At 36.6% G+C, this 27,718-nt stretch overlaps 1 protein-coding gene across 2 annotated transcripts in view; it reads right to left on the bottom strand.

Annotated features, from left to right (window-relative positions):
* Nucleotides 1–17,847: 17,847 nt before the first annotated feature.
* Nucleotides 17,848–27,718, bottom strand: part of DCN (decorin) — a 35,217-nt gene continuing 25,346 nt past the window's right edge. The window contains exons 7-8 of one of the 2 annotated variants that reach the window (XM_065887761.1): nt 24,402–24,540; nt 17,848–18,875 (exon numbers count right to left, since the gene is read on the bottom strand). In XM_065887761.1, the coding sequence (XP_065743833.1) occupies nt 18,681–18,875; nt 24,402–24,540 (334 nt within the window). In that variant the 3' untranslated portion in view covers nt 17,848–18,680. The remainder of the gene's footprint in view (nt 18,876–24,401; nt 24,541–27,718) is intronic. The other variant, XM_065887762.1, reaches the window with a different exon arrangement.

The following is a 27,718-nucleotide window of genomic DNA, read 5'->3' as shown; positions in this document are numbered from 1 at the left end:
TGACTGTTCTTAAACTTCATTAACTCTAATTTTCTGTTTCATCAGTAACGATCAGAATTCCTGAGGCCTGTCCCCTAAGGTATAGGTCTAACTCACCAACATCTATAGAACCCAGTACAACAGATGTGATTTTCCCTCATTTTGCTTGCTGAAAATAATGTGGTGTTTTACCACAACTGCAGTTTTCTGGTTTCAGAACCCAACCCATAGAATTTCATTTGGTTTTCTAATTTGATCCAGCTGTTGAAATAGAACTTTTCTTTTCTCTTTTCTCCTTCTCTTCTCTTCTCACCTCCCTTCTTTCCTTCCTTCCTTCCTTTCCTTTCTTCTTCTACTTCTCCTCTCCTCTTTCTTCCTCTCTCTCTCTCTCTCCAGTCAATTATTCTTTGGAAACTTATGGCTAAATGGAAGTAACATTGTTAAAAAGAAGTGAATTTTCAGCATCACAAATGCTACCAGCACACACCTGTTTCATAAGGCAGATACGAGAAGTAATGAAGACTTTACTAAATGTGCTCATCTTGTGTCACCTTGAACCTATCCCCTGCCTCCGCCTTCTAGAATCCAAGTTACTCCTTCAGGTTCTTCTGGCAGAACCCCTGTTATAACCCCTGAACACTAAAAATTAAGAAAAAGAAGGTAAATAAAAGAAGCTAGTTTGCATTTTTGAATAATACTTTCAAACCTTCTGAGTAGCTGGCTGTGAGTATGAGTATAGAGTCTAACCAAATGGTCTCCTTTGCTCTGACATTCGTTCATTCATTTAGTCCTTCATTCATTCACTCAAGATATATGGAATGTCCAACTGTGTGTTTAGAATTAGCCTTTGTTCTTGACAGATAGCAGTGGATAAGATGGACAAGGCCCCTGCTCTCAAGGAGTTTTTTTGGGGGAAAGATAATAAACAAGACACTGTCCAAAAATAGTTTAAGTACTATGAAAAATAAAATAAGGTAAAGGGATGGAAAGTGATGGGAATATATGCTGTTTTATAAATGGTGGTCATGGAAATGGAATTTGAGCATAGATCAAAGTGTCCCAGACAGAGGAAAGAGCAAATGTAAATGTCCTGAGGTAGGACCAAATTAGCATGTTACAGGTGAGAGTTAAGTGCAGAGGTATGGGCAAGGAAGTGTTTGTGTAAAGCCTTATAGATTGTGATGTGGGGTTGTGTAGGAGTGGGGTAAAGAGAGAGGGTGAGTGGAAGCAGGAAAATCACTCAGAATATTTCACATCCCAGGTGAGAGATGATGGTGTTGAATTGGTTGATAGCAGAGTTGATGAAAAGGGAACTTATTGAGGATATACTTTGGATGTTATGTTAGTAGTATTTAACTGATGGGTTATCAAAAAACTTCCCAGATTTTGGGTGAACTAATCAATGACTGTAGCATACTGACAAGAAACAACGTTTGATTATTTCAATAACATGAATGGAATGAAAATCATATTACATTCTTTTGGACAACAAAAAGCTAAGAATATTAATAACGATTAGTTGAAAAACAGGTGCACTAATTACTACCTAATAAGTAAAACTCATATTTCTTGTTTAAAATTCAGTGGGTTTATTACAGTACACTAGTGATTTGAAAAGGCTTTCTCTACTATTCCTTCTTTCTTTTTTGGCTTTCTAAAACTTATAGATTTCTTTTTAACATCTTTATTGCAGTATAATTGCTTTACAATGGTGGGTTAGTTTCTGCTTTATAAAAAAGTGAGTCAGTTATACATATACATATATCCCCATATCTCTTCCCTCTTGCATCTCCCTCCCTCCCACCCTCCCTATCCCACCCCTCTAGGTGGTCACAAAGCACCAAGCTGATCTCCTTGTGCTATGCGGCTGCTTCCCACTAGCTATCTATTTTACATTTGGTAGTGTATATATGTCCATGCCACTCTCTCTCTTTGTCCCAGCTTCCCCTTCCCCCTCCCTGTATCCTCAAGTCCTTATCTGGTAGGTCTGCATCTTTATTTCCACCGTGCCCCTAGGTTCTTCATGACCATTTTTTTTTTTTTTTTAGATTCCATATATATGTGTTAGCATGCAGTATTTGTTTTTCTCTTTCTGACTTACTTCACTCTGTTTGACAGACTATAGGTCCACCCACCTCACTACAAATAACTCAATTTCATTTCTTTTTATGGCTCAATAATACTCCATTGTATATATGTGCCACACCTTCTTTATCCATTCATCTGTTGATGGACACTTAGGTTGCTTCCATGTCCTGGCTATGGTAAATAGAGCTGCAATGAACATTGGGGTGCATGTGTCTTTTTGAATTATGGTTTTCTCAGGGTATATGCCCAGTAGTAGGATTGCTGGGTTGTATGGTAGTTCTATTTTTAGTGTTTTAAGGAACCTCCATAATGTTCTCCATAGTGGCTGTGTCAATTTACATTCCCACCAACAGTGCAAGAGGGTACCCTTTTCTCCATACCCTCTCCAGCATTTATTGTTTGTAGATTTTTTGATGATGGCCATTCTGACTGGTGTAAAATGATATCTCATTGTAGTTTTGATTTGAGTTTCTCTAATGGTTAATGATGTTGAGCATTCTTTCATGTGTTTGTTGGCAATCTGTATATCTTCTTCGGAGAAATGTCTATTTAGGTCTTCTACCCATTTTTGGATTGGGTTGTTTGTTTTTCTGATATTGCCTCTTAATTCAATTAACAAATATTTATTAATTGCTTACTATAAGCCAGGTCTTAGGGAAATAACACAAAAGAGTGCATGGACATAGTCACAAAACTTTCTGTCAAAATACTGAAAAGTTTGCTCCATGTTCTTCTGGAGTTTAGTGCTGTAGAGAAGTCCAAGGCAGGTGTAATTATTTTCCTCCTGTGGATAGACTCTTTTATTTATTATTGTTTGTCCCACATTATACCTGTGTGATGTTTTTGTGGTTGGTGTTATGTTCATTTTTGATATCCAAGTACATTACCAGGTTTCATTAAGACTGTTTTCTTTCCATTAATACTTCATGAGCCCCCTTGTAAGCTGCAGATTCCAGTCTTCAACTCAGAATGTTTCTCCAATTTTGCCTTTGATTATTTGTTTTGCACAATTTGAATTAGTTTCTTTTTAAAGAACACCAATTACCCATGGGATGGTTTTCTCCTTCTGTTTTTATTTGTTATCACATTGAAGTATTCACACCTTTGTCTTTTTCCTTTGCCTTCTCTCTGCAGTGTTGATTTACCTCTTTACTGTTTCTGAAACGACCTTATTTTTCTCATAATGTATTTTCATTTCTTTAAACTCTGCCTATCACCCAGATCTCTCTTTCCCTCTATCTCAGTATCTCTTGTGTCATAAATGCTACTTTTTCAATATGTATTTAGAACTTTTCAAAATTTCTGTTTTCTAGATAAATGATTTTCAAAGCAGTGATTTCGCCCCCCCCCAATGCCAGTTCAGTTCTCCTTTTTATTGTATGTTACAGAATATTTTCCTAAAGTTCTAGCTGTTTTAACAACGTTTTCTCATCCTTGAGCGAGCTCTACTCAGGCTGGCATTTTGCCCATCAACAAACACTTCAGATTCTTCTTGTCTTTTTCTCTCTTTCGATTTTTAAAAAATAATCCTTTTATATATTAAGCAAGGAAACTAAGTGGTGTGCAGCATTCTGGTCTTCCACAATGATTTTTAGACTGTGAATTTGCTGAGCTAAGGAGGAAATTCCTGGTTCTATCACCTGGTCATCTTATCTTTCCAGATACAATGAAAAGAGGAAAGTTTCAAAAATAGCATAGAAAAGCAAAAGTGCATCATTTCTGTGGCTCTGCCAAGAAACATAAAAACAAAAAGCCTGTATAAGATGTTATAAAAATGAATTGCCTATTTCTAAACTTACGCTGTTGCACATGGAATACCATTTTATTTTTTTTGGAATACCATTTGTGTCCATTTTGCATGTAACTTATTGAAACTCCAATCCCAAAATTAGTGCAAAAAATATTAATTAAGGCATAAGATTAAAGAATATAAAAGCTCTTGTTCTTTCAGAAATTGACTCTAGATAAATAGTAGTGTTGGCTCTTTGACAATGGTCTCAGCAATATTTTTTTTAGATCTGTCTCCTCAGGCAAAGGAAACAAGAGCAAAAATAAAGAAATGAGATCTGATCACACTTAAAAGCTTTTGCACAGTGAAGGAAACTGTCAACAAAATTAAAAGGTTACCTACGGAATGGGAAGAAATATTTGCAGATGATATGTCTGATAAGGGGTTAATATCCAAGATATATAAATAACTCATACCACTCATATAAAAAAAAAAACACAGCCCAATTAAAAAATGAGCAAAGGATCTGAAAAGACATTTTTCCAGAGACATAGAGATGGCCATCAGACACCTGAAAAGATGCTCAACATCACTAATCATCAGGCAAATACAAATCAAAACCACGATAAGATATCACTTCACACCTATCAGAATGGCTATCATCAAAAAGATAACAAATAAGAAGCGTTGGCAAGGATGTGAAGAAATGGGAAACTTGTACACTGTTGGTGGGAAGTAAATTGGTATAGCAACTATGGAAAACAGTATGGAGGGTCCTCAAAAAATTAAAAATAAAACTACCATATGATCTAGCAATTCTACTCCTGCATATATATTCAAAGAAAATGAAAACACTAATTTGAAAAGATATATGCACCTCAGTGTTCATAGTGCCATTATTTACAATAGCTAAGATATGGAAGAAATCTAAGTGTCTATCAACAAATGAATAAATAAAGAAGACGTGTGTGTGTGCATGTGTGTGTGTGTATGTGTGTGTGCATGTGTGTGTGTGTGTGTGTGTGTGTGTGTGTGTGTGATGGAATATTACTCAGCCATAAAAAAGAATTAAAAATTGCCACTTGCAACAACCTGGATGGACCTGGAGGATATTATGCTTAGTGAAATAAGGCCAACAGAGAAAGACAAATACCGTACGTTAACACTTATATGTGGAAACTAAAAGATAAGACAAATGAATGAATATTAAAAAAAAAAAAGAAACAGATTCACAGATACAGTGAACAAACTAGTGGTTACCAGTAGTAAGAGGAATGGGGGAAGGGCAAGATAGGTGAAGGGGATTAAGAGGTATAAACTACTAGGTATAAAATAAAAAAGACACAAGGATGTAATATACAGCACAGGGAATATAACCAATATTTTATAGTAACTTTATGTGGAGTATAATCTGTAAAAGTATCAAATTGCTATGTTGTAACCTGATACCTACATGTACTGTAAGTCAACTATACTTCAGTTAAAGAACTACCAAACCAATACATTGTACACCTTAAACTTAAACAATGTTATATATCAATTATGTCTTAATAAGAACAACCCGCACCCCCAAAAATAGTAGTGTTGGTTTCCTTACTCTGACCGACAAAGAACCAGTATTTTTTGGTAGGATAATTATACCTTGCCACCAACCAAATATGACCATTCCATATTTGAAGAGTTTGTATTAGAAGTCTTTTTACTTTTAGCCATTGTCATAGGTATAGGGTAGCATCTTATTGTGTTTTGTTTGTTTTGTTTTGTTTGTTTGTTTTGTTTTGCTTTCTGTTCTTTAAATAAAAATTATATATATATATATATATATTAAAAGTGTACAACATGATGATTAGATAGACATGTAAATAGTCAAATGATTACTACAGTCAAGCTAACTAATGTATCTTCTCACAGAGTCACCATTTTCTTTCCTTTGTGGTAAAAGCATCTGAAATCTACTCTCTTAGCAAATTTCCAGTATTCAAAACAGTATTATTAACAATAGTCATCATGAGCTTTTAAACAGCATTTCCATGAGGACTACGTGATCTGTACATGTTGTACATCGTTGATCTTACCATACATTTTTTGGGTTATTTACATATTTTCTTTCATGAAATGTCTGTTCAAAAGTTTGTCCATTTTTTGAAGGTTGTTTGGTCTTACTGAAGTTAAGTTTATGTGTGTATACACACACAAACACACACACACACACTCTAGATAGAAGTTCTTTGTTAAATATATGTATTGGAAATGTTATCTCTCAGTCTGTAGCATTCTTTATTTTTCTTAAAATGTCTTTTGAAGAGTAAAAATTTTAATTTTATTAAAGTCCAACTTATAAACTTTTTTATTACGGTTCATGTTTTATGTATCATATCTAGGAAATTTTTGCTTACCTCAAGTTCACAAAGACTTTCTCCTATGTTTTCTTCTAGAAATTTTATAGTTTTAATTTTTACATTATATTTATGATCCCTTTTGAATTAATTTAATTTTTATGTAGAGTATAAGGTAATGGTCAATTTGAATTGTTTTTCATACCAATATCTAGTTGTTCCAGGACCATTTGTTAAAGTGCCTTTCTGTCCCGTTTCAATTGCCTTGTCACTGTCATTGAAAATCACTTGACTGTATATGTATGGGCTCATTTCTGGGCTCATCTCTCTTTTGTTCAATTGATTTTTATATCTATCCCTTGACTAATGCCACACTATCTTCACAGAACTTTTTTAAAAGTGTAAATGATCAATTTTTTTCTTGGAAAAAGAGCTTTGTATCTACTCAGTTGTTTGCATTTTCATGTAAAATTTAGAATCAGCTTGTCAATTTCTATATAAAGTCTTATTAGAAATATGATTGAAATTGTGATGAATCTATAGGTCAATTATCTTGCAATAATGAATTGTCAAATGATGAGCACTGTATATGTCTCCACTGTTAAGGTCTCCTTTGACTTCTTTTTTTTTAATATCTTTATTGGAGTATAATTGCTTTACAATGGTGTGTTAGTTTCTGCTTTATAACAAAGTGAATCAGCTATACATATACATATATCCCCATATCTCCTCCCTTTTGCATCTCCCTCCCACCCTCCCTATCCCACCCCTCTAGGTGGTCACAAAGCACCGAGCTGATCTCCCTGTGCTATGTGGCTGCTTCCCACTAGCTATCCTTTGATTTCTATAAGGGATATTTTATAGTTTTTTATGTATATGTCTTACATGTCTCCTGTTAAATTTATTCATAAGTTTTCAAACATGCATTTTATAATTCTAAGATAAACGGAATAAAAATAAATCCAGGTTTTTGCTACTGGTAAGCAAAAACAAACCTGATTCTTGTATATTAACCTTGCATTCTGTGGTCTTGCTAAACTGACTTATTAATTTTAGTAGGTATCTTTTATTGTTATCTTGGTATTTTTATGACTATATCCATGTCATTTTCAAATGAAGATGGTTTTACATCTTCTAATCTTCATTCTTTTCATTTATGTTTCCTGTCTACTGCATTATCTAGCACTTTCTGTACAATGTTTAATAGAAGTGGTAAGATTAGTCATTTTTGTTTTTTCCTGATCTTAGGGAAAAATGCCCCACTTTCTAATACCGTCATATTGAGGGATAGGGTTTCAACAGATGAATTTTGGAATGTCACAGACATCCAGGCCATAACAGAAAGGGAATGGATAAATGAGAGAATGAGGAAGTAAGCCAGGGAAGAGGTGGAGGAGATACCAATAAGAATATTGAAGGAAAAAAAATATTTTTCTTCCCCAGTCTGTTAGCAATGTAACTCCTTGTCCCCTAGCTAATGGATTAGGCCTATGTTTAATTTCATTTCTCTATCAAAGCCTTTTAAAATTACTTATACCTTGTCTCTTTCAGAATATAAACAATTCCACTGTTGGTCCTAAAACAGCAATGAGATTATATCAGTGAATACACTTGTCAACCAAAAGCTGTCATATCAATGCAAAGTACTGCTATTGTTATTATTACTACTGAAAGAAAACCCAGTGAAAGGATATAAACTGAGGGATGTTAACTAAACTTATTGTGGTGATCGTTTCACCACTATATATATAGTATGTGTGTAAACACCAAATTATTATGTTGTATAGTCGTCCCTCGGTATCCATTGCAGATTGGTTCCAGGACTTCCCACAGATACCAAAATCCATGGATGCTCAAGTCCCAGTCAGTCCTCTGTATCTGTGGATCTGCACCCATGGATTCCATTAACTGCGTATCACTACATGTGTTCATTGAAAAACATACGTGTATAAGTGGACCTGCACAGTTCAGACTGGTGCTGTTCAAGGGTTAATTGTACACCTTAAAGATAATGTTATTATTTATAGTATTTGTAATAATATTTGTAATTATATCTCAGTAAAACTGGGAAAAAATACGTGCTTGCCCATGTGAAAAAATAAGCCAAAACAACTTCAAATCAATTTGCTGTTTTCAGAGTCAAAAAGGACCAAGGTCAAGGAGTCCTAGCAACCTATGAAAAGACTCTGTTTACATTATTACCTGATTTCCTGTTTTTGCCCACTAGGGCCAAAGGCATTCTTTCTCAGAAAGGAGTTTAAAGTGGACCCTAGATATCTGAGAAAATGTAGGCTTTGTGAATGTGACAGCAACTTTTATATCCCAGCTGTGTTCTACAGCCCACTCATGAGTAGCTGAGTTTTCTGCACTAACTTTCCCTTTCAGAAGCTACGAACTCTATCATCACTCATCTTAGGTAAATAGATTTCTAGTATATTTATCAATGAGAGTTGCTGAAGCTAGGAAGCTATACCAGAGGAAAAAATCCATCTATCAGTCCAGATGTTATGAAAAGGGTCTTAATCAAAATAACAGCATTCATGAACAGCTGGTCTCATAAGCTTTATTTATCATTTCCTAGACCTCAGAAAAAGCTTTGTGAGTTGTAGGTGGCCTGGTATTTCTCACAGTGTTCCAGATGTTTTTCCTGAAGTCAAAGACAGCCACAGGAAATTTGTTTAGCATTATAATTTTTAATCAGGAACAGGGACACAATACTTTTGACTTTCATTTCCTCTCAGAATCTTCTCAGGTATTACCATTTCATTCATTTTTAAAGTTGATTGAAATAATATCTCACTTTCACATCCCACTGTTATTAACTACAGGAAATCAAATATACATTTTTTTGTTTTTATTTTCTCCAGACCTAGCATAGCTCCTGTCATATTCTATGTCTTCAATCAATGTGTGAATTAAATAAATACGTGAATGAATGATCAAATTAATTAGAATTTTACTTTTTCTCTTATGAGCATGTTAAGATTACAAGAAGATACCCCCTCCATACACAACCCCCACATACATGGTTTTGTGAGAAGATAAGAAAAAGTAAATTATTTCAAGAGAAATGTTTTATATTTTTTTACATATCGATGCCAGATCAGGTGGCCTCATGGATTCTTCATAAACTGGTGATCAATAGAAGTTATAACAGAATTGGCTATGCTGGAATTCCATGAAATAATGATCAGCTATGGAATTTATACGTGTTTCCGTGGTTTTCTAGTTAAATGTGTTGGTACAGTGCCTGAGGCCCACCGAGACCTCCTGCAGTTTGAGGAATATGCTTTCTTTATGGTACAGGACTGTTTATTCATAACTGTCAAACCACCAGCAAGTTATCAATCCACATTCAAGGCAGACACCAAGCTGTATTTTTGTTAATGTGAACTCTTGAGAGAAACAGAAACTAGACTGTGTTTTTATATAATTTTTAACTCATAAGAGAAAACACAGGGATTTTTTCAAAAACCATAAAATGCTTTCTCCTCAAGAGGTTTCTTTTCCTGGTATTGTTCAAGCAAGGACTGTTTTGGAAATGCTGACAGGATCTTAGCAAAGGCATCCAGAGGGAAACATATGTTTATTTATCTAAGAAACCACAAGAACGTTGCAAAAGGCCAGAATTGGCCCTGTAAAATGTGTTGCTAGCATTACGGTATGACTGCTTAGTTTTGATAAAGTCAAGCCATTTCTGTGCTGATAAAGAAGGGCAATCTATACTCTGACATCGCCCAAACTTATGTCTACAGCCCAACCCTCTCCCTGAGCTCCAGACTCCTAGATCGAGAGCCTCTTGTATACCTCTTTATAGAAACTGAATAAGCATCTTATTTTATTTATTTATTTATTTTGCGGTACGCGGGCCTCTCACTGCTGTGGCCTCTCCCATTGCGGAGCACAGACTCCGGACGTGCAGGCTCAGCGGCCATGGCTCATGGGCCCAGCCACTCTGCGGCATGTGGGATCTTCCCGGACCGGGGCACGAACCCGTGTTCCCTGCATCAGCAGGCAGACTCTCAACCAGTGCACCACCAGGGAAGCCCTGAATAGGCATCTTAAAAGGAACAAATCCAAAACCAGACTTTTGATTTCAGCGCTCTCCACCACAGCCTCCTCAGTGCTTCCCAACTCAGTCAAGGGTGACTTCATCCTCCCAGTGGCTCAGACTAAAATTTGTCGAGTTGTCTCTGTCCCTCTTCTTTCTCTCTCACACCCCATTTGATCTCTCAGCCATCCTTGCCCTCTGTATTTTCAAAACACTTCCATACTGTGACCCATTCTCACCATCTTCTCTGTCACTAACCAGGTCAAAAAAAATCATCATCTATTGTTTATTACAATCGCAACCTAAATACCCCTCCTGGGTCCATTTCTGTTTCTAGGTCCATGCAACCTGAGGTACCCTTTCATAGACAGTTTAATCAAGTCATTCCTCTGCTGAAAACCCTTCAATAGCTTCCTGTCTTGCTCAGGGGAAAAGATAGTCTTTAAAAGTGCCTAAAAAAGTCCTACAGGATTTAGGTTCCCATTACCTCTCTGACCTCATGCCATATCTTCCCTCTTCTTTATTCATTTTACCTGTTCACATTTGATCTCTTTCTTATGAGAACCTGCCGTGCATCTTCCTGACAGTGGGCTCCTTTTTTGGCTTGCTTCCTTCCATCCTTCATATCTCTGCTCAAATGTCACTTTATCTGAAGGTCTTTTTCTGACCATCCTATATAAAATAGCAAGTCCCATCCTCTCATTTGCCTTATTCCCTTATCCCTTTCTTTCCTCTGTTCTATCATGCCCCAGAAGGTCTCCTCCCACTGTGATGTCTACTGCACGAGGGTGAGACACTTCATTGCTCTATCTCCGCCACCAGGGCAACGTCCGACACACAGTAGGTCTTTAATAAATATGTGTTGAATGAAGAAAGTGATATGTGCTAGTAGATATGTCAGGCCTAGATAGGAGGGTTAGATTATTTTGATGTTTGAGTAGATTTAAAACTTGATTTGTGTTCCTACGTTTGTCTGTGAAGGCCTGGGAGCATGAATTTAGCTCTCATAATCCTTACTGGAATAAGGAGCCTGGAGGGCAAGTCTCCTAACCATCGATGGCTAATCAATGGCTGGGAGTCATGTACTCAGGGGGCCATTTCATCTAGTCCTTCTCTGGCTATTGTGCCCTGGGGGGAAATATGGACTTTCTCTTACTTCAAATTTAACTCCATTTGCAGGTTGTTTTACATTCCTGGACGTTTATGTTTGATTTTAATAAGTTTAGTGTTTTCCCTCTCTTGATTTTCCTTTGTTTTCCACCGTTACAGTTTGTAGTGTGAAATTGACAGTCTGTCACAGACCTGTGACTTGAAGTAACTGTGACAGATGGTGCACTAGAATATATAAACAGATCTCTTAAAAGAAATTACTTAGCAATAAGTGTGGGAATTAAAAAATGAGCAGCAAAATCAGAAATGAAATAACTCAGCCACCTGTAACACTTGTTCTGCAGGAGATGAGAGTCTGAAGGGCGATGAAGTCTTGTAAAGAGTTAACAGTGTGGGCTTCCCTGGTGGTGCCATGGTTAAAAATCCACCTGCGGATGCAGGGGACATGGGTTCGTGCCCCGGTCCAAGATCCCACATGCCGCAGAGCGGCTAGGCCCGTGAGCCATGGCCGCTGAGCCTGCGCGTCTGGAGCCTGTGCTCCGCAACGGGAGAGGCCACAGCAGTGAGAGGCCCGTGTACCGCAAAAAAAAAAAATAATAAATTAAAAAAAAAGAGTTAATAGTGTGCATTGAGGGGCAGTCTTAGAACAGGCCTCGCTGGAACTCTGGATGAATGAGAAAGTGTTCTGTATATGTTTTCAGTTTTTAGTTTACTTAAGGATCAGGCATCTCTTTGTTTGCCTGGAAGATAAGGGAATGAGATCCTGCATCAGCAGCTGCAATAAACCGTGGAATGAGGAATTGTATTATGGAGAAGGAGGAAGGAAAAAAGAAAAGGAAGGTATGGAGATGATTCAGTAAAATGAGTGAACCAGGAGAAAAAGCGTACACCCAGGTTACGCCTGATTTATGTGATGAGAATGACATAGTAACTTTCATTGCCAGGTCAAGGTCATTGAAGAGGAATGCATGAAAAGAACATAAATACTGTGTTCTGGAAAATTTGGGTCACTTGAATATGGTAAGATGATAGCTCTTAAGACCAAAATGTGTACAGCCTAGGCTAGCTTGAATGTATGAAAGGGTCTTACCCAGCCACAAAGGGTCAGGGCCAAATTCATACTTTCCAACCCGTTATGTAAACCACATACAGTCAAACAAAAGTGTTAATAAAAAGGAAAACAAAAAATAAATAAGCATTCTAATAAAGATAGAAAGAAGTGAGTGTTAATGGTTGAATTATGTCCCCTCAAAAGATAGGTTCAAGATCTAACCCCTAGTACCTGTGAGTGTGACCTTGGCCGATGTAATCAAGTTAAGACGAGGTCATACTGAATTGGAGTAGGGCTTAATCCAATATAACTGCTGTCCTTATAAAAGAGGAGAAAAGATAGACACACAAGAGAAGGAGGCCATCTGGAGACGGAGGCAGAGATTAGAGTTATGCTGACTCAAACCAAAAACATCTGGAGCTACCTGGGACCTAGAAGCAGCATGGAGGTGTCTCCCTTGGAGCCTTCGGAGGGAGCATGGCCCTGCCAACACCTTGATCTTGGACTTCTAGCCTCCAGAACTGTGAGAGAATAAGTTTCTGTTATTTTAAGCCAGCCAGTTTGTGGTACTTTGTTACAGCAGCACTAGGACACTAATACAGTGTGTGGCAAGGGGGCAGGGGGGGTTGTTCACAGGAGCCAAGCAGTGGGAGACAAGAGACAGACATGGTCCAATAGGAAATGAGAGGACCCTATTGCTTTGTCCCTCAAAGTACAGACCGAGGAACAGCAACATTCCTGGGAGCTTTTTTGAAATGAACAATCTCAGACCCCACCCTAGACTTGAGACATAATTTCCCTTGAGATGATTGCAGCCCAAACTATGCAGCCTGGGGAAAAACAGCAACAGCAATCGACATATTTAAACCCATTTCATGTATTAGGCTCTGATCTGAGAGTTACACTCTAAGTTAACCCACTTAATTCACACACCAATCTATAAGGTATGCACTATTATTATTCCCATTTCACAGACAGGGAAATGCGTCACAGAAAGGTAAAGTAACTCTCCTAAGTATGTGAATATCGAATGTTGAAGTCAAGGAAATGAGCCGCATTTATCTTTATTTCAAAAGAAAATATACAAGAAAAAGTTGTGCTGATACCTAAGAGTGGGATGCTGAAGGGTTAGTCCTCTCTCTCCTATGGATCTGAACAAAATTAGAAACCGTTTTACTGCTGGAAAAGGTGTGCTGGCATATCTACCTTGCAGAGGAAACTCCAAAATCTTCCCCATCATTCTATCTCTATCCATTCCTCACCCAGCTGTAGATTAAGCAGCAGGGTAGCTGCACTTTTTCCCCTACAAGAGGAAGCTACAGCATGAAGGAGGCAAGACTAGAGGGGAGAATGCAGCATTCAAGGTCCAGCTCTGAAAAGATTGTCTAGAGATGACGTAGACCTTGAACACCAAATGCCTTCCCATAGAGGTTACCATTTCACTGTAGTCATGAGAGTGGGATCTCTTGAGAGGTGTGAGAGAGAAGAAGATACACGTTTCCTCCTTCCTATTGAACATTCTGGGAAATTGATATTTTGTGGGCCAGCAAGACTGTGGAAAGAGAAAAAAGGCCACTTCTGCTAATGTTATCCTCAGCTCCGTGTATATCAAATGTACATATAAACCACTGCTTCTGCTTCAGAAGAAAGTAAAGGAGCAAATCCTCCTTTATGCCAGTGGATCAGAGATGACGTGCTATGTACACTTCTTTTTTCTTTCTTTCTTTTTTTTTTTTTGCGGTACGTGGGCCTCTCACTGCTGTGGCCTCTCCCATTGTGGAGCACAGGCTCCAAACGCGCAGGCTCAGCGGCCGTGGCTCACGGGCCCAGCCGCTCCTTAGCATGTGGGATCTTTCCGGACTGAGGCACGAACCCGTGTCCCCTGCATCGGCAGGTGGACCCCCAACCACTGCGCCACCAGGGAAGCCCTTATGTACACTTCTGAGTGGTCGAACTTAGTCCCCACCAAATCTCCCTGTTGAACCTTCACACATTCATCAAAATCCACTTCAACATTATCTGCTCAGTGAAGTCTTCCATGTTCCTCTGTGCTTATTCTCCTACCCTTGGAAGATCCTCTGAATTACTGCTGTAACTTGTATATACTCCTATGATAAAATTTATCCCTCTGTATTTCTATTGTTGGGTTAAATGATTGTGTCCTTTGTTAAACTCTGATCACCTTAAAGTCAAAGTTGGCATCTTATTCATTCTTATATCCCCAGTGCCTGGCACAGACCTAGTAAATACTTTTCCATGAATAAAAATCCACTCTGTACCATGAAAATCATATTTAAAGTCATTGGGAGTATTTAGAATATGATACCCACCAGTTACATACGGCTATTAACTTAAAATTCATTAAAATTAAATAAAATTTAAAAGTTCTTCAATTCTATCACATTTCTAGTACTCCATAGCCATATTTGGCTAGTGGATACAGTACTGAACAGTATCGATATAGAACATTTTCAAAGTTGAACAGTTTTTGTACAATATTTTCTATTTTTATGAGCAAATTTATCTTTTTTGAAATGTAAAAACACTAATTTGGACTGGTGGGATGCCCATTATTTTATAGCCCTGCACACTATTGCAAAGAAGATGGAAGATGCTATGGATGCTCAGTGATTCTTCATTGTTGGGCACATTCTTTTCTAAAGCAGCAGAAAGCAACACATTGAAGTGACAGAAAGTTTGCCTTTCTTACTTACAGGCTGTGTATCCATGGGAAAATTACTTGACCTCTCTGCAGCTCCATCTGCTCATCTGTAAAAGGGATATTAAATAACCACACAGGGACTTCCCTGGTGGCTCAGTGGATGAGACTCTGCGTTCCCAGTGCAAGGGGCCTGGGTTCGATCCCTGGCCAAGGAACTAGATCCCACATGCATGCCGCAACTGAGAGTTAGCATGCCACAACTAAGGAGCCGGCGAGCTGCAACTAAGGAGCCTGCCTGCCGCAACTAAGACCTGGTGCAACCAAATAATAAATAAATGAATAAATAAATATTAAAAAAAAAAAAGAAATAACCACACAGAGCCCACAGGGCTGTTGTAAACATTAAATAAGATACTTTATATACAGTTAAGACATAGTATTCAATAAATAATAGTGATTATCTTTATGGCACCTGCACCTCAACACTCTAACCTATTAACACTATGTGGAGGAACTGCTGAGAACCATGGATAGACTCACTTCATAATTTTTAAGACTATCACCTTTGGTCTTGACATGCCATGAATTGCATAAACTGTTGCATAAGCAAGGGCTGACCCTAACTGGATCAGGGCTATGATTCTGAGTCTGCATTTCCTATATCTCAATTTCATCATCTGTGAAATGGAAATAGGACATTCTTATGGAATTTTTGTGATAAGTAGACATGGTCCAAAAAGAGCCAAACACAGAAACTGGTAATTTGTTGTATGCATTGAATAAACTCTAGAAATAAATATCTATTGTTGCTACTGTTACTGTTGTTGTTTTTATCTTTCTACCAGGAATTATCTCATGTCTGCAATATATTCAGTGCTAGTTTATTGAATGAATGAACAAATGAATGGAGTATGCTAAAGCAATAAATAGCATTTTCCATTTATTGGCTGATAATAGACTATGAATAAATATCACTAACATGATCACTTGATAATTAAATAGCTCGTACAGAGCTTTGTACATTCCAGGCAGTAACTGGTATGAGGAGAATATGACTTTAACTGCAACAGTTTAGAGCCCTGTGCTCTGACTCTCATGATTCTTGTTTTTTAAATTTATTTTTTAATTAATTTATTTTATTTTTGGCTGTATTGTGTCTTCGTTGCGGTGTGCGCGGTTCTCACTGCCGTGGCTTCTCTTGTTGCGGAGCTCGGGTTCTAGGCATGCACGCGGGCTCAGTAGTTGTGGCGCAAGGGCTTAGGTGCTCCACGGCACGTGGGATCTTCCCGGACCAGGGCTTGAACCCGTGTCCCTTGCATTGGCAGGCGGATTCTTAACCACTGCACTACCAGGGAAGCCCCCTCATGATTCTTATAATTATCCAAATATTATCTTGGTTTTCTGCCAAATTTATGTACAAAACATAATTGACTGCCCATTAATATTGACAGTGTGCATCTTCTGTTTACTCTTCGATTTTTAATACTAACCGTATTTCTTTCAATAAGTGAACTCTGTTTTAGTCAGAGCCATTATAAAAACAGTCTGCTGTTTCATAATGGAAAACCAGATTTAGCTAATCATTTGACAAAGTTTCATCAACTATTTTTGTATTTATTAGCACCTCTGATCAATGCAGAAAAGTGTAAAATAATTGGGGTCATAAAAAGTGCCTGGGATGACAAACAATGTAAATGTAATGCTTAGCTGAGGCTGGTGGAATTTGTTCAATCATCCTACGGATACTGTTACAGTGTTTGGGCTAGTTACTCTTTGAGTGTCCTGACCAGATCCATTCCCCTCCCTTCTCTGCTCTGCCCCAGGAAGAGGCTTAATCTTCCTGGTTTCCTTGATGGTTATCTTCCCTTTAGGTTTGATCAGTGAAAGGATGTTAAGTAGAAGGAAAGAAAGGTTGATACCCTGCTTCAGTACTTCACCTCTGGTAGATGTTGCAATCCTTCCAGGGACATGGCTGCCTGGGCATGGAAACCTTCCATGGCTGTCCTCTCACTTAGTCCCAAAAACTCCATTTCTTCTGCTGTCCATTTAGCCACATGGGTGAGAATGCCTTTCCTCCATTGCCCATTCCTAGGTGCCTCACCATCCCTAATTTCATGCCATAAACTCTGCACACACTCTAAAATAGTCCTTTCATTAAATTATCCTCATTTAAATTTTCTGGGGTAAATTCTGTTTTCTACCAGACCCTGACTTGTACAAAAGTTAAAAGAGAAAGCTCTATTGCCAGGTATTTACCAGGTATTTAACTATAAGAAAGTTATTAAACTTCTCCTAACTTCAGTTTACTTTTCTACAAAATGGGAATAACAATAGTATCTACTCATTTACTCTATAGGGTTATGAAATTTGTATGTAATGATGAGAGAGAATCTCATGACTTTTCCTGAAATTTTGTGTTAATATGCTTTTGTATGTGGGTAAATGATGGAGGAGATTCATATTTTCCAACCATACGGGAAGCCAGTCTGAAAATGTAATGAAGGAAGGCAAAGCTGAAAGAATTGCAGAGAAACTCCACTAGAGGCTCATCTAATAGCAGGACTGTTTTGTATTTCCCTTTATCGTTACCAGTTTGGATCTGGGTCTCAGTATTTACAATCAGAAAACACCCAAGGTTATAAAAGAAATAAACTGTTTTCTCATGTTTACTTATTAGATGGTGATAGCATAAATGTATTTTTTGATAAATATTTACTCTTGGTAAATCAGCCCATTCCCCAGGCTTATTGAATGGTCTTCTTTGGTAGCTATTTCTAAATCCTACAGAAAAAAAATTTTAAATTGAAGGTTTAACTAAATGCAGGAAATATTTCTAATACATCTAGTAAGTACAGAAATGCTCAGCCTGATTACACACATAATAGTTTTAAAATTGGTTTAGTATTTAGTAACTAAAAATATTGTTTTTTTAGACCAATAAGAGAAAGTCAGTTTTGTGCCTTATCAGCTTAATACTGAATATAGATAAAGTAAGTTATAATGCACAAATGTCAAAGGACAGAGGTAGAATACATACCTAAGAACTTGAAAAGGTGTGCTGTTTTTATCAAGAAAGCGATGTTTACTCTCTTCAGAAAATTGAGGTTAGGGAAGATTTACAATTACGCTTTTATACAATAGTAATTTAAAATGTACTTGTGAATTTATTTTTTTTTCAAAATAATGACATTAGCAAAAATTTTACATAGCCTGTATTGAATTTACACACTCAAATGAGGCTTAATCAGTAATAATGGGGATGAATACATTATTGCTAGACTATGTCAAAGGCGCTAACCCCCCCTATGAGTTACAGAAGATTGATACCATTTTTATTGATTTCTTCTGGAAATTAAAAGCTCTACTAAATTGTTTACTCCAAATTTTACATTTAGTGAAATAAGAATATCTGCAATAGCTCAGTTAACATCAATAATAAACTTCAAAACAGGATTCTGAAAATGGCAGGCAAAATATTTTTTTTTTATTGTAGGCATTATTTAAACTGCATATTTGGCTTTACGCATAATAAGTCATGTGGGGAAAACATCCACATTGCAGTTAGGTTTCCAGTATCTAGCTTTCTTTTTTTTTTTTTTTTTTTTTTTTTTTTTTTTGAGTAGTGACGTTAACGGGATTTTGCCAGGTTATAAAAACGAGGGTTTTCTTCGGAACTACTTGTAGTTTCCGAGCTGAATGGCAGAGCGCACATAGACACATCGGAAGGTGGATGGCTGGATCTCCCAGTACTGGACTGGGTTGCTGAAAAGGCTCACTCCGGAATAAGAAGCCTTTTTGGTGTTGTATCCAGGTGGGCAGAAGTCGTTAGGGCCGATTGCAGAGATGTTGTTGTTATGAAGGTAGACAACCTACAACCCAAAATAATGGCACATGGTTATTTTCCTCTAAATATATTGAGACCATACACGTATATACTTTATTCTTTTTTAGTACACTCATCCTTCACTTTAAATACCTTAATACTTCTCAAACCAAACTTTTGATTTCTCTCTCTCTTTTTTTTTTTTTTTTTTTTTGCGGTACGCGGGCCTCTCACTGTTGTGGCCTCTCCCGTTGCGGAGCACAGGCTCCAGACGTGCAGGCTCAGCGGCCATGGCTCATGGGCCCAGCCACTCTGCGGCATGTGGGATCTTCCCGGACTGGGGCACGAACCCGTGTTCCCTGCATCGGCAGGTGACTCTCAACCACTGCGCCACCAGGGAAGCCCTCTCTCTCTCTTTAATCTTGCTTTTCCCTCCCTTAGTCTTCCTCATCTCAGTATATGACATTTCAGTCTTTCCAGATGACTCAGGCTAAAAACATTGACATTATCTTTGACTCTCCCTGTCTCTTACACTCTCTGCCCAACCATCAACAAATCCCGCTAGTGCAACCTTCAAAATGCACATATAATCTAGTTCTGCCCCATATCTACTCCTACAGCCTTATCCAAAGCCACCATTATTTCCTTCTGGATTATTGAAGTTGCCCTTATTGTTCTTCCTGCTTCCTCTTTTGCCTTCTGGAAATCTGTTCTTTCTTTCTTTCTCTTTTTCTCCCTTCCTTCCTTCCCTCCTGCCTGCCTCCCTCCCTTCCATCCTTCCTTTCACCAATTATTTAAAAATGTAAGCAAGTTATATCATCTTTGCCTCAATACCCTGGCAGCTTCCCATCTTATGCAGAGTAAAATCCAAAGTTCTCACAGTGGCTGACAAATCCTACATGATCTGGCATCCTTCTACTCTGAGCTCATCTCTCCTCACTGTTCAATCCAACCACCCTAACCTACTTGTTTCTCTTCTCTGGAGGATGGTCCCTCCTCAGGTTGACACACACTGTTTCCTCCTTCTGGCATAAACTTCTCCAAGATGTCTCCAAGTCTTACTGACTCATGTAATTCATTTATCCTTACCAAAGAAGTCTTTCTTGACTATCCCATTCTGCCATTTTCTGTTCCAATTATATTTATTTATTTTTATTCAGCGTAATGATCACTATATAACACATATTTGCTTTTTGTCTGTTTTCCTCCTCTAGAATAAAAGCTCTATGAGGTAGGAAACCTGTTCAGTTTTGTTCGTGACTGTATCTCCAGTGTCTACTAGAACAGAGTAGGTGTTCAACAAATATATGTTGAATGAATAAATGAATGAATTCATGGTTATTTCATAAATTGTGTCTACATGGAATGTTATGTTTTCAGGGCAAAGATAAAATGGTAGACCTTTTAATGAATTATATAAAATAAGGAAGTAATATATAGTGAAGTAAGAGAGGGTATAGAGTATTAGAATCAAAATTAAAAATCACAAACTCTAAGAAAAGCTTGAATGTCACTGCATTTGGAATATATAGACCAAGAAATTTTTAACAAAAATGTATTCTATGTTACAAACTCAGCTCAATGAATATAATGTTATAGTTCATCAGAAATTTTTTCTGAAATATATTTTATGGTTATGTTTAAGATAATGGTAATTTGTTCATAGATTTTCTTAGGGAAATTAATATCAGACTTAAAAAGAATTATAGAAATGAGTTTTTACTCCCATTATTTATATGTGAATTCTGAAGAATAAGAAGTGAATTGATCATAAAACCAAGGCTAAAATATAATGCTAAGGCAATAATTTCTAAAGCAAGCTATAAAACCTATGAGGTACTCCCTTAAAATAATTGATTTGACGGCTTCCCTGGTGGTGCAGTGGTTGAGAGTCCGCCTGCCGATGCAGGGGACACGGGTTCGTGCCCCGGTCCGGGAAGATCCCACATGCTGCGGAGCAGCTGGGCCCGTGAGCCATGGCCACTGAGCCTGTGCGTCCGGAGCCTGTGCTCTGCAACAGGAGAGGCCACAACAGTGAAAGGCTCACGTACCGCAAAAAAAAATAATAATAATAATTGACTTGAAATATTGTTCCACCTACCAGAACACTTGCACTCATATGCTGGTGAAAAGGGTCTTGATTAAGAAAGGGTTTAGAAGGAGAACAATAGATGTATTACAAAAATAGAAACAAGGAATATTAAAATCAAAACAGTATCTTTGAGGTTCGTGTGTGTGTGTGTGTGATTCTCAAACTTTGAAAATTTCTTCTTGTCATTGACCATTCTCCATTTCTCAGAAGTGATTAACAAGAAAGGAGAGAGGTGTTTGGTGAGAGTTTATGGCTAATAGTGAAAACGAGAGAAGGAAATATCAAGACATAAAGAAAGTATTAGTCTGTGTAAAAAGGAAAGTAAATTTCCAACCTGTTCTATGAGGTCAATATTTTCTTAAAGCCAAACAAAAATCATCACAAAAAAGAAAACTACAATTAAATATCTCCTATATAGACAAAAAAATTAACAAAATATTAGGAAACTGTCTGTATCTCACAACATTATAAAAGGACTATTCACCATGGCCAAGACCAAGCATGATTTATCTCAAGGGTGTAAAAACTTATTTAACTGGAAATCAATTAATTTAATATAGCATATTAAAGGAATAAAGGACAAAATCACATGATAATCTCAATAGAAAAGAGAAAGCATTTGAAAAAACGCTTTCATGATAAAAAATTTCAGTAAACTAGAAATCAAAGGGAATGTTTTTAACTTGATAAAGAGCATCTACAAAAGACCTATAGCTAGCATCATGCTGAATGGCAAAAGGTTGGTTGCCCTTTTAAACTAGGGACCAGGCAAAGATGTCTAATTTTATCACTTCTATTCAACCTTGTACTGGAGATTCTAGCCAATGCAATGAAGTAAGGAAAAGAAATTAAAGGAATTCAGATAAAAAAGAATACTTAAAATTCTCTTTATTTACAAATTACATGATCCTGAATGTAGAATATCCAAAAGAATTCACAAAAAATTACTGCAACTAAAAACAATTTCAGCACAGCACTAGGGTAGAAGAAAGATACACAGAAATCAACTGAATTTCTATAAACTAACAACAAAAAATTCAAAAATAAAATTATGGTAAACAATTCATTCACAACAGCATCAAAAATAATACAAAATTTAGGAACAAACAATAAAAAATTGTAAAACTTGCACACTAAAAATGCCAAAATACTGCCGTGAGAAAATAAAGACAAAATAGAGAGATATCCCATGCTTGTGCATTGGAAGACTCAATGTTATTACAAGGAAAATTCTCCCCTAATTGATCTACAGATTCAACACAACTCCTATCAAAGCCCTAGCAATCTATCTGAGAAGAAATGAACAAGCTGGTTCTAAAATCTGAATGGAATGCAAAGAAACAAGAATAGCCAAAATTTTGAAAAATAAGAACAACGTTAGAGGGCCTTCATTTCTAATTTCTAAACATAATCAAGACCTACAGTTATCAAAAGGTGTAGTACTAGCAAACAAAATGTGGTATATCCATACAATGAAATGCGATTCATCAATAAAAATGAATGAATTACTGACACACGCTATGATATGGGTGACCTAAAATTACTATGATAAGTGAAAGAAGCCAGCCACAAAAGCCATACATTGTATGATTACATTTATATGAAATGTCTAGAAAAGGCAAATCCATAGAGACAGAAAGTAGATTAATGGTTCCCTGTGGCTGGGGATGAGATTAAGAACAAGTAGAAATATATAAAAGGGATATTTTGGAGGTAATCAAAATGTTCTAAAACTGGATTGTGGTGATGGTTGAATAATTACATGATTTTGCTAAAAATAATTGGACTATATAGATATAGAAAAGAAAGTAGAGTAGGTGAAACCCCTGGGACCCTCTAGAAGTGCAGGTAAAATGGGTACATGGATGCCAATTAGAGATGGAAAACCAAGAGTGAGGTCCTTCTGAATGTGGGGCTCTGTGTGAATGCCCATGAGATTTGCTGATATTCAACAAAGATTTCAAAATGGCATGTTTTAGAATTTTTTCTCTGTGATCCACAGTAAGACACACACTATATATTGAGCTTTAGTATATATGGATCTATGCATATGAAACAAAAATTTTATAAAATACTTGCAATTACAGTGACATTTTCTATTCTATTCAACTTATTCCATCCCATCCCATGGGATGTTCCAAATGAAACTATTAAACTGATTTTATGAACTCAGTAATATGTCCAGACTAAAATTTGAAAAACAGTAATCAAGAAGATGAAAATTATTATTGTGAAATCTAAAAACAAAACCCAAACCAACCAAACAAGAAAGCCCACCACCAACAAAAACCTTAATAATGACAACATTAGTTATTTTTATTAGGTCTTCCAAGCATCTTGGTTTTACTTGTGGCTCCAAGCTATGCATACTCACCACTCTACCACCACCACCAAAGACCCACTGAAAATGAATCAGCATGAAATAAAACGTCTTTAATTTCATCTTCATATGTAGAATTCTTACACTTTACTGAAAGCTAGCAAATGTAAATTTTGATCTGTAAACTTACTTTGGAGTTTTTGGCACAACTCAATAAAATAAAAGAGATCAGAAGTTTATTGACACTGTTGACAGCAGAGTAAAGGAAAAACCCATTTTGAATCCCAAACAAAGAAGTTGAGATACTAGATTACCAAAAGGTCAACTTTATATAATGGTTTTATCTGTAAAAGAGTGTCAGTTTAAGACACAGTTTCGGAATCACCATAATTTCACTAAGTACCTACTGAAATTTCTGAAAGAAACAATTTAAATACAATCTTTAAAAAAACTGAAAAATTAGAAGAAATATACAAATATGTAAAATCTGTCGATGACCACATTATTGATCTTTTAAAAATATATAATTTAAATAATGAGTTTGTTTAATTTCCTCAAGGTAACAATGGAAATCTTATATTGTTATATATGAAATTACTATGATTATTTAAGGTAATAAGCACGCTTTACATTTATAGATTTATGGACTGTAAAGCTATATTACCGTAGTAGGCCACTGAACCATATCTTCTTATCTTTAAGAATACACTATAACTTGATAATTTATATAAAGTTAATTCAGTCAGTCACACTACTATCAATAGATAAACACTGTCTTTTGACCTACATGACATCTGCTGAAGCTAAAGGTTACAATTACTATTTTATTCCATATCTACGCACTACAGATGATATCATCTTTTCCAACAAGTATGTATTTGTTACACTGATCTGTGACTTGAAACTACCCTGCTTTATAAAAAAAAAAATATTACATTCTGGAAGCAAGCATTATAGTACGTTCAAGGCAGTAGTCCTAATTTTAAAAAAGTAATACTAATTTAAACCTATAGATTTCACAAAACCAGAATGAATATGTAGAAACATTAAAAATATCTCTGCAAAAGAATTTCTAAGCAGAGCTTCCTGCCTCCTAGCATCCCAGTAGGGAGGATTTTCTCCCTAGATATTCCTCACAATAGTTAGTGGCATTGCATTACCTGGATGTACTTATGATCCGCCAGCCCACCAGGCACTTTGATAAGCTTGTTGTTGTTCAAATGAAGTTCCCTCAAATGAGGAGTGTTGGCCAGAGAGTCATTGTCGACAGCAGAGATGCTGTTGAAACCCAGTCCCAACCTGCAACAGAAAACAGAAACGAATGGATACACTACACGTGGATGCCTTCTTACAGGCATTGTGTGATTAATCAAGTCAATAGGAAAAGAATTTTGTTTTGCTTTTGTACTTACTGTTACCTCTGCCTAATGTGATTTTTCCAAACTTTCTGAGTTGGATAGAGCCCATTGGTTCTTAAGGTTTCAGCTCAGAGTTACCCTCTTTAAAACTCCTCTGACAGTACCAGACTGGATACGGTGTACCCCTAGTGAATGCTCATGTAGCATCCTGTTATCACCCTCTTGTAAAACTCTAAGGATTGTGTACTTGTGCGTCTTGCCTTGAGAAAAGTGACTGTCTTGTGGTATATCCAGTACTAACACAGAGCTTGATATGATCGATGAATAGCTGCTGAATTGACTGCATAATGAATACAGTGAATTCATTTGAGAGAAAAATGAAAGGAACATTATCATTTCTGGCACTTTCTAAACCAAGCAATTGTATATTTATTACGCAAATTTATTTGTTGTAAATAAAAAGTGAAAGGTTCTAATGAGTCAATAAACCTACCTGCTACAAAGGTTAACAGAATTAGCAATTTACATTTGTTTGAGTTTATCAGTGACCATCTGTTAACTGTCAGAATATGCCTGGTGCCAACATTCTTGGCCTCTAGAGCCCTGATCTCTGACCCTGATCTTGGCCCCTCTGACATTTCTTATACAATGCCACTCAAGGTTTTGGGTTGTATTTTTTTTAAATTAGATGTTTAACAAGTGAGAGTCTGCAGCTGTGATGTCCCCTCACAGTAAATGGGATTCAAAAGTCAGGAGAAGTTGACTTGAAGACAAAACTTGTGTACCAAACATTCTAGGAATAAATCTCCGTCAGAACTGGGTTCTGTCAATCCAAAAGGGCAGAGAGAGATGAGGCAACAAGGCTGTGGAAGAGAACCAGAAAGTTCCAAGGAAGAGAAAGGGGAAGAAACTATTGGATTCCTTCAAATTTAGTGGAAAAGACTTGGGTCCTTTTTGTAGGATGATTCCTGCTTGCTTTCAGCTAGTTGAGATCTTTGAGCCCTTTTGGGATTTAGATGTTGGTTTAGGTAACCAAAGTCTTCCAATTTTAATCATGACTTGGTATCTGAAATAACTGAGATTAAAGTGTACTGATTTTAGGCTATTAATAGCACAGTTGGTTTGTCTTACCTATTGATTATCAGCCTGGCATCTTGACTCATAATCTTTTGTTTTTTCCCAGTCTTAAACTTCCATCTCTTGTTTCTGGTCTTTCCTTTTCTATTTCAGAATCATGTCTCTATTTCTTATAGCACTCTAACTCCCACATCCAATTTGGGCTAACACATTTCTTAGAATATAATAATCTTAATTATCTATTGAAGTAAACTACATTTTCAATGATTAATTTATATTCACTCATCAAATGTTTTGAGAACCTATTTTGTTAAAGACTTTTATCTTAGGCTTGTGAGGGCAGAGGAGACACGGCTCAAAAACCACCATGATTCTTTCTATCGAAGAATATTCCACCTATTAGGGGAGATGATGATATATATGCTTAATAAGAAAAGGGAAGTTTGCCTGATTAAAACACTTTATTTTTTTGCAGAGGGACATACAGTATTTTCTCTTCACTTGTTCTTAGTAACTAATCAGAATATTTGCACTGCAACAATATTCTGAGATCAGTGGCTGCTTTTTTCTCCTTTCCTCAGTTTTGATTTTCATCACCAAAATACCCTTCATGTTCCAAAATCAGTGAGAAGCAAAAAACATAAGGATTTGATGGTTTAATAGATGGATTTTTCTGGACTTGATTTCAAAGAGAAATGTATTTAGTCAATTCAAGAGTTGGGAAAGTTTGTTGGCCAATAAGGTATTTTCCTCTGATTTAATGAATGGAATTCAAAATCCATTTAAACAGAAATCTTCATTTCTATTGACCTTTTCAAAGTTTATTAGCTCTTTATACTTCTACGCTTCTATTTGATACAAAGCATATGATTGTATATTAAAGAGAGGAAACTCAAAATCTCCATACCACTTTCAGTACAAAATAAACTTACTTTTCTAAAATGGCACAAATATTACAACTGATTTACCATATTTTGAATTTTATACTATGGTCAATCCCAACTTCTACTCTTCCTCTTCCTCCTCCTAATAATAATAATAATCCAATAATAATAGCTGTCCAAAAGACAGCTCTACACAATGCAGACTAAACAATGCAATTGTTCTACACAATAAACAATGCAACTTATCTTCCTACAGTTTTCTCCAGCTAGAGAGACCTAATCAACATAGAAAGGTAGGTAATGCATAACAGTATTTTGAAAAATATCTTCTTCATTAGAGAGTGTAATTAAAATAGCTTTAGATAAAGGATTTCTTATCATTTGAGACACCAGGGTTATATATTGCAGCTACAGTCACATGCATATGACACCTTCAGGCCTCACGCTCCACTGGGTCACTGGGGGATACCCACAGAAATGGGAAAAACTGCATTATATATCCATCTGCTCTTAGGTATTCCTCAGAGACAAATGATATGCTTTATATTTATTTATCCACTATGAAATGTATATGCAAAAAAAGGAGTGAGCCAATTTGGTACAACCCTGTGCTTCTCGGTAAGGACATTCAGCAATACGTGTGGATGAAGAGCAGAGTGTTCCTTGAAGACAGCTGAAAGGGTCTGCCAGCACTCGTTTTTTATTGCTTCACCACATTGCAAATACAGAAAGACTGAAGTTAGGTTAGAAAGCAGGATGGGCACTAGTGATCATCTATAAGGAAAGAAAAAGTTAAGAAGGCTCAGAAAAAAAGTTTTTTTAGAGTACATTAAATGTCCAGAGACATTTTAAACTCTTTAGAGAACAGGAATTAGAGAATCTCATGATAACTATTCTGTACTGTAGTGTGAGATGCCCAATATTCCCATGTCTGGTAGCTTTCATTTTAATACATTTTCAAATTCTGAATACTATGTTATAATTTACTTAGCCTTCTGTTTCATACAGTCAAGTTAGAACAGATTGAATGAATATACTGATTTAATCAAATATCTTGTACATATATCTAAATTAATCTAAAAACAATATGGTATTCATAAAAAATAAGGGTGATTTTGGCGGGGTTATGATAAGAACACTATTTCATTAGTTTTTTTT

The sequence above is a fragment of the Phocoena phocoena genome, chromosome 11 (assembly GCF_963924675.1).
Source record: "Phocoena phocoena chromosome 11, mPhoPho1.1, whole genome shotgun sequence".
Classification (NCBI taxonomy): domain Eukaryota; kingdom Metazoa; phylum Chordata; class Mammalia; order Artiodactyla; family Phocoenidae; genus Phocoena; species Phocoena phocoena.
Note: the sequence above shows the minus strand (reverse complement) of the source record. Positions and strands in the feature narration are given on the sequence as shown.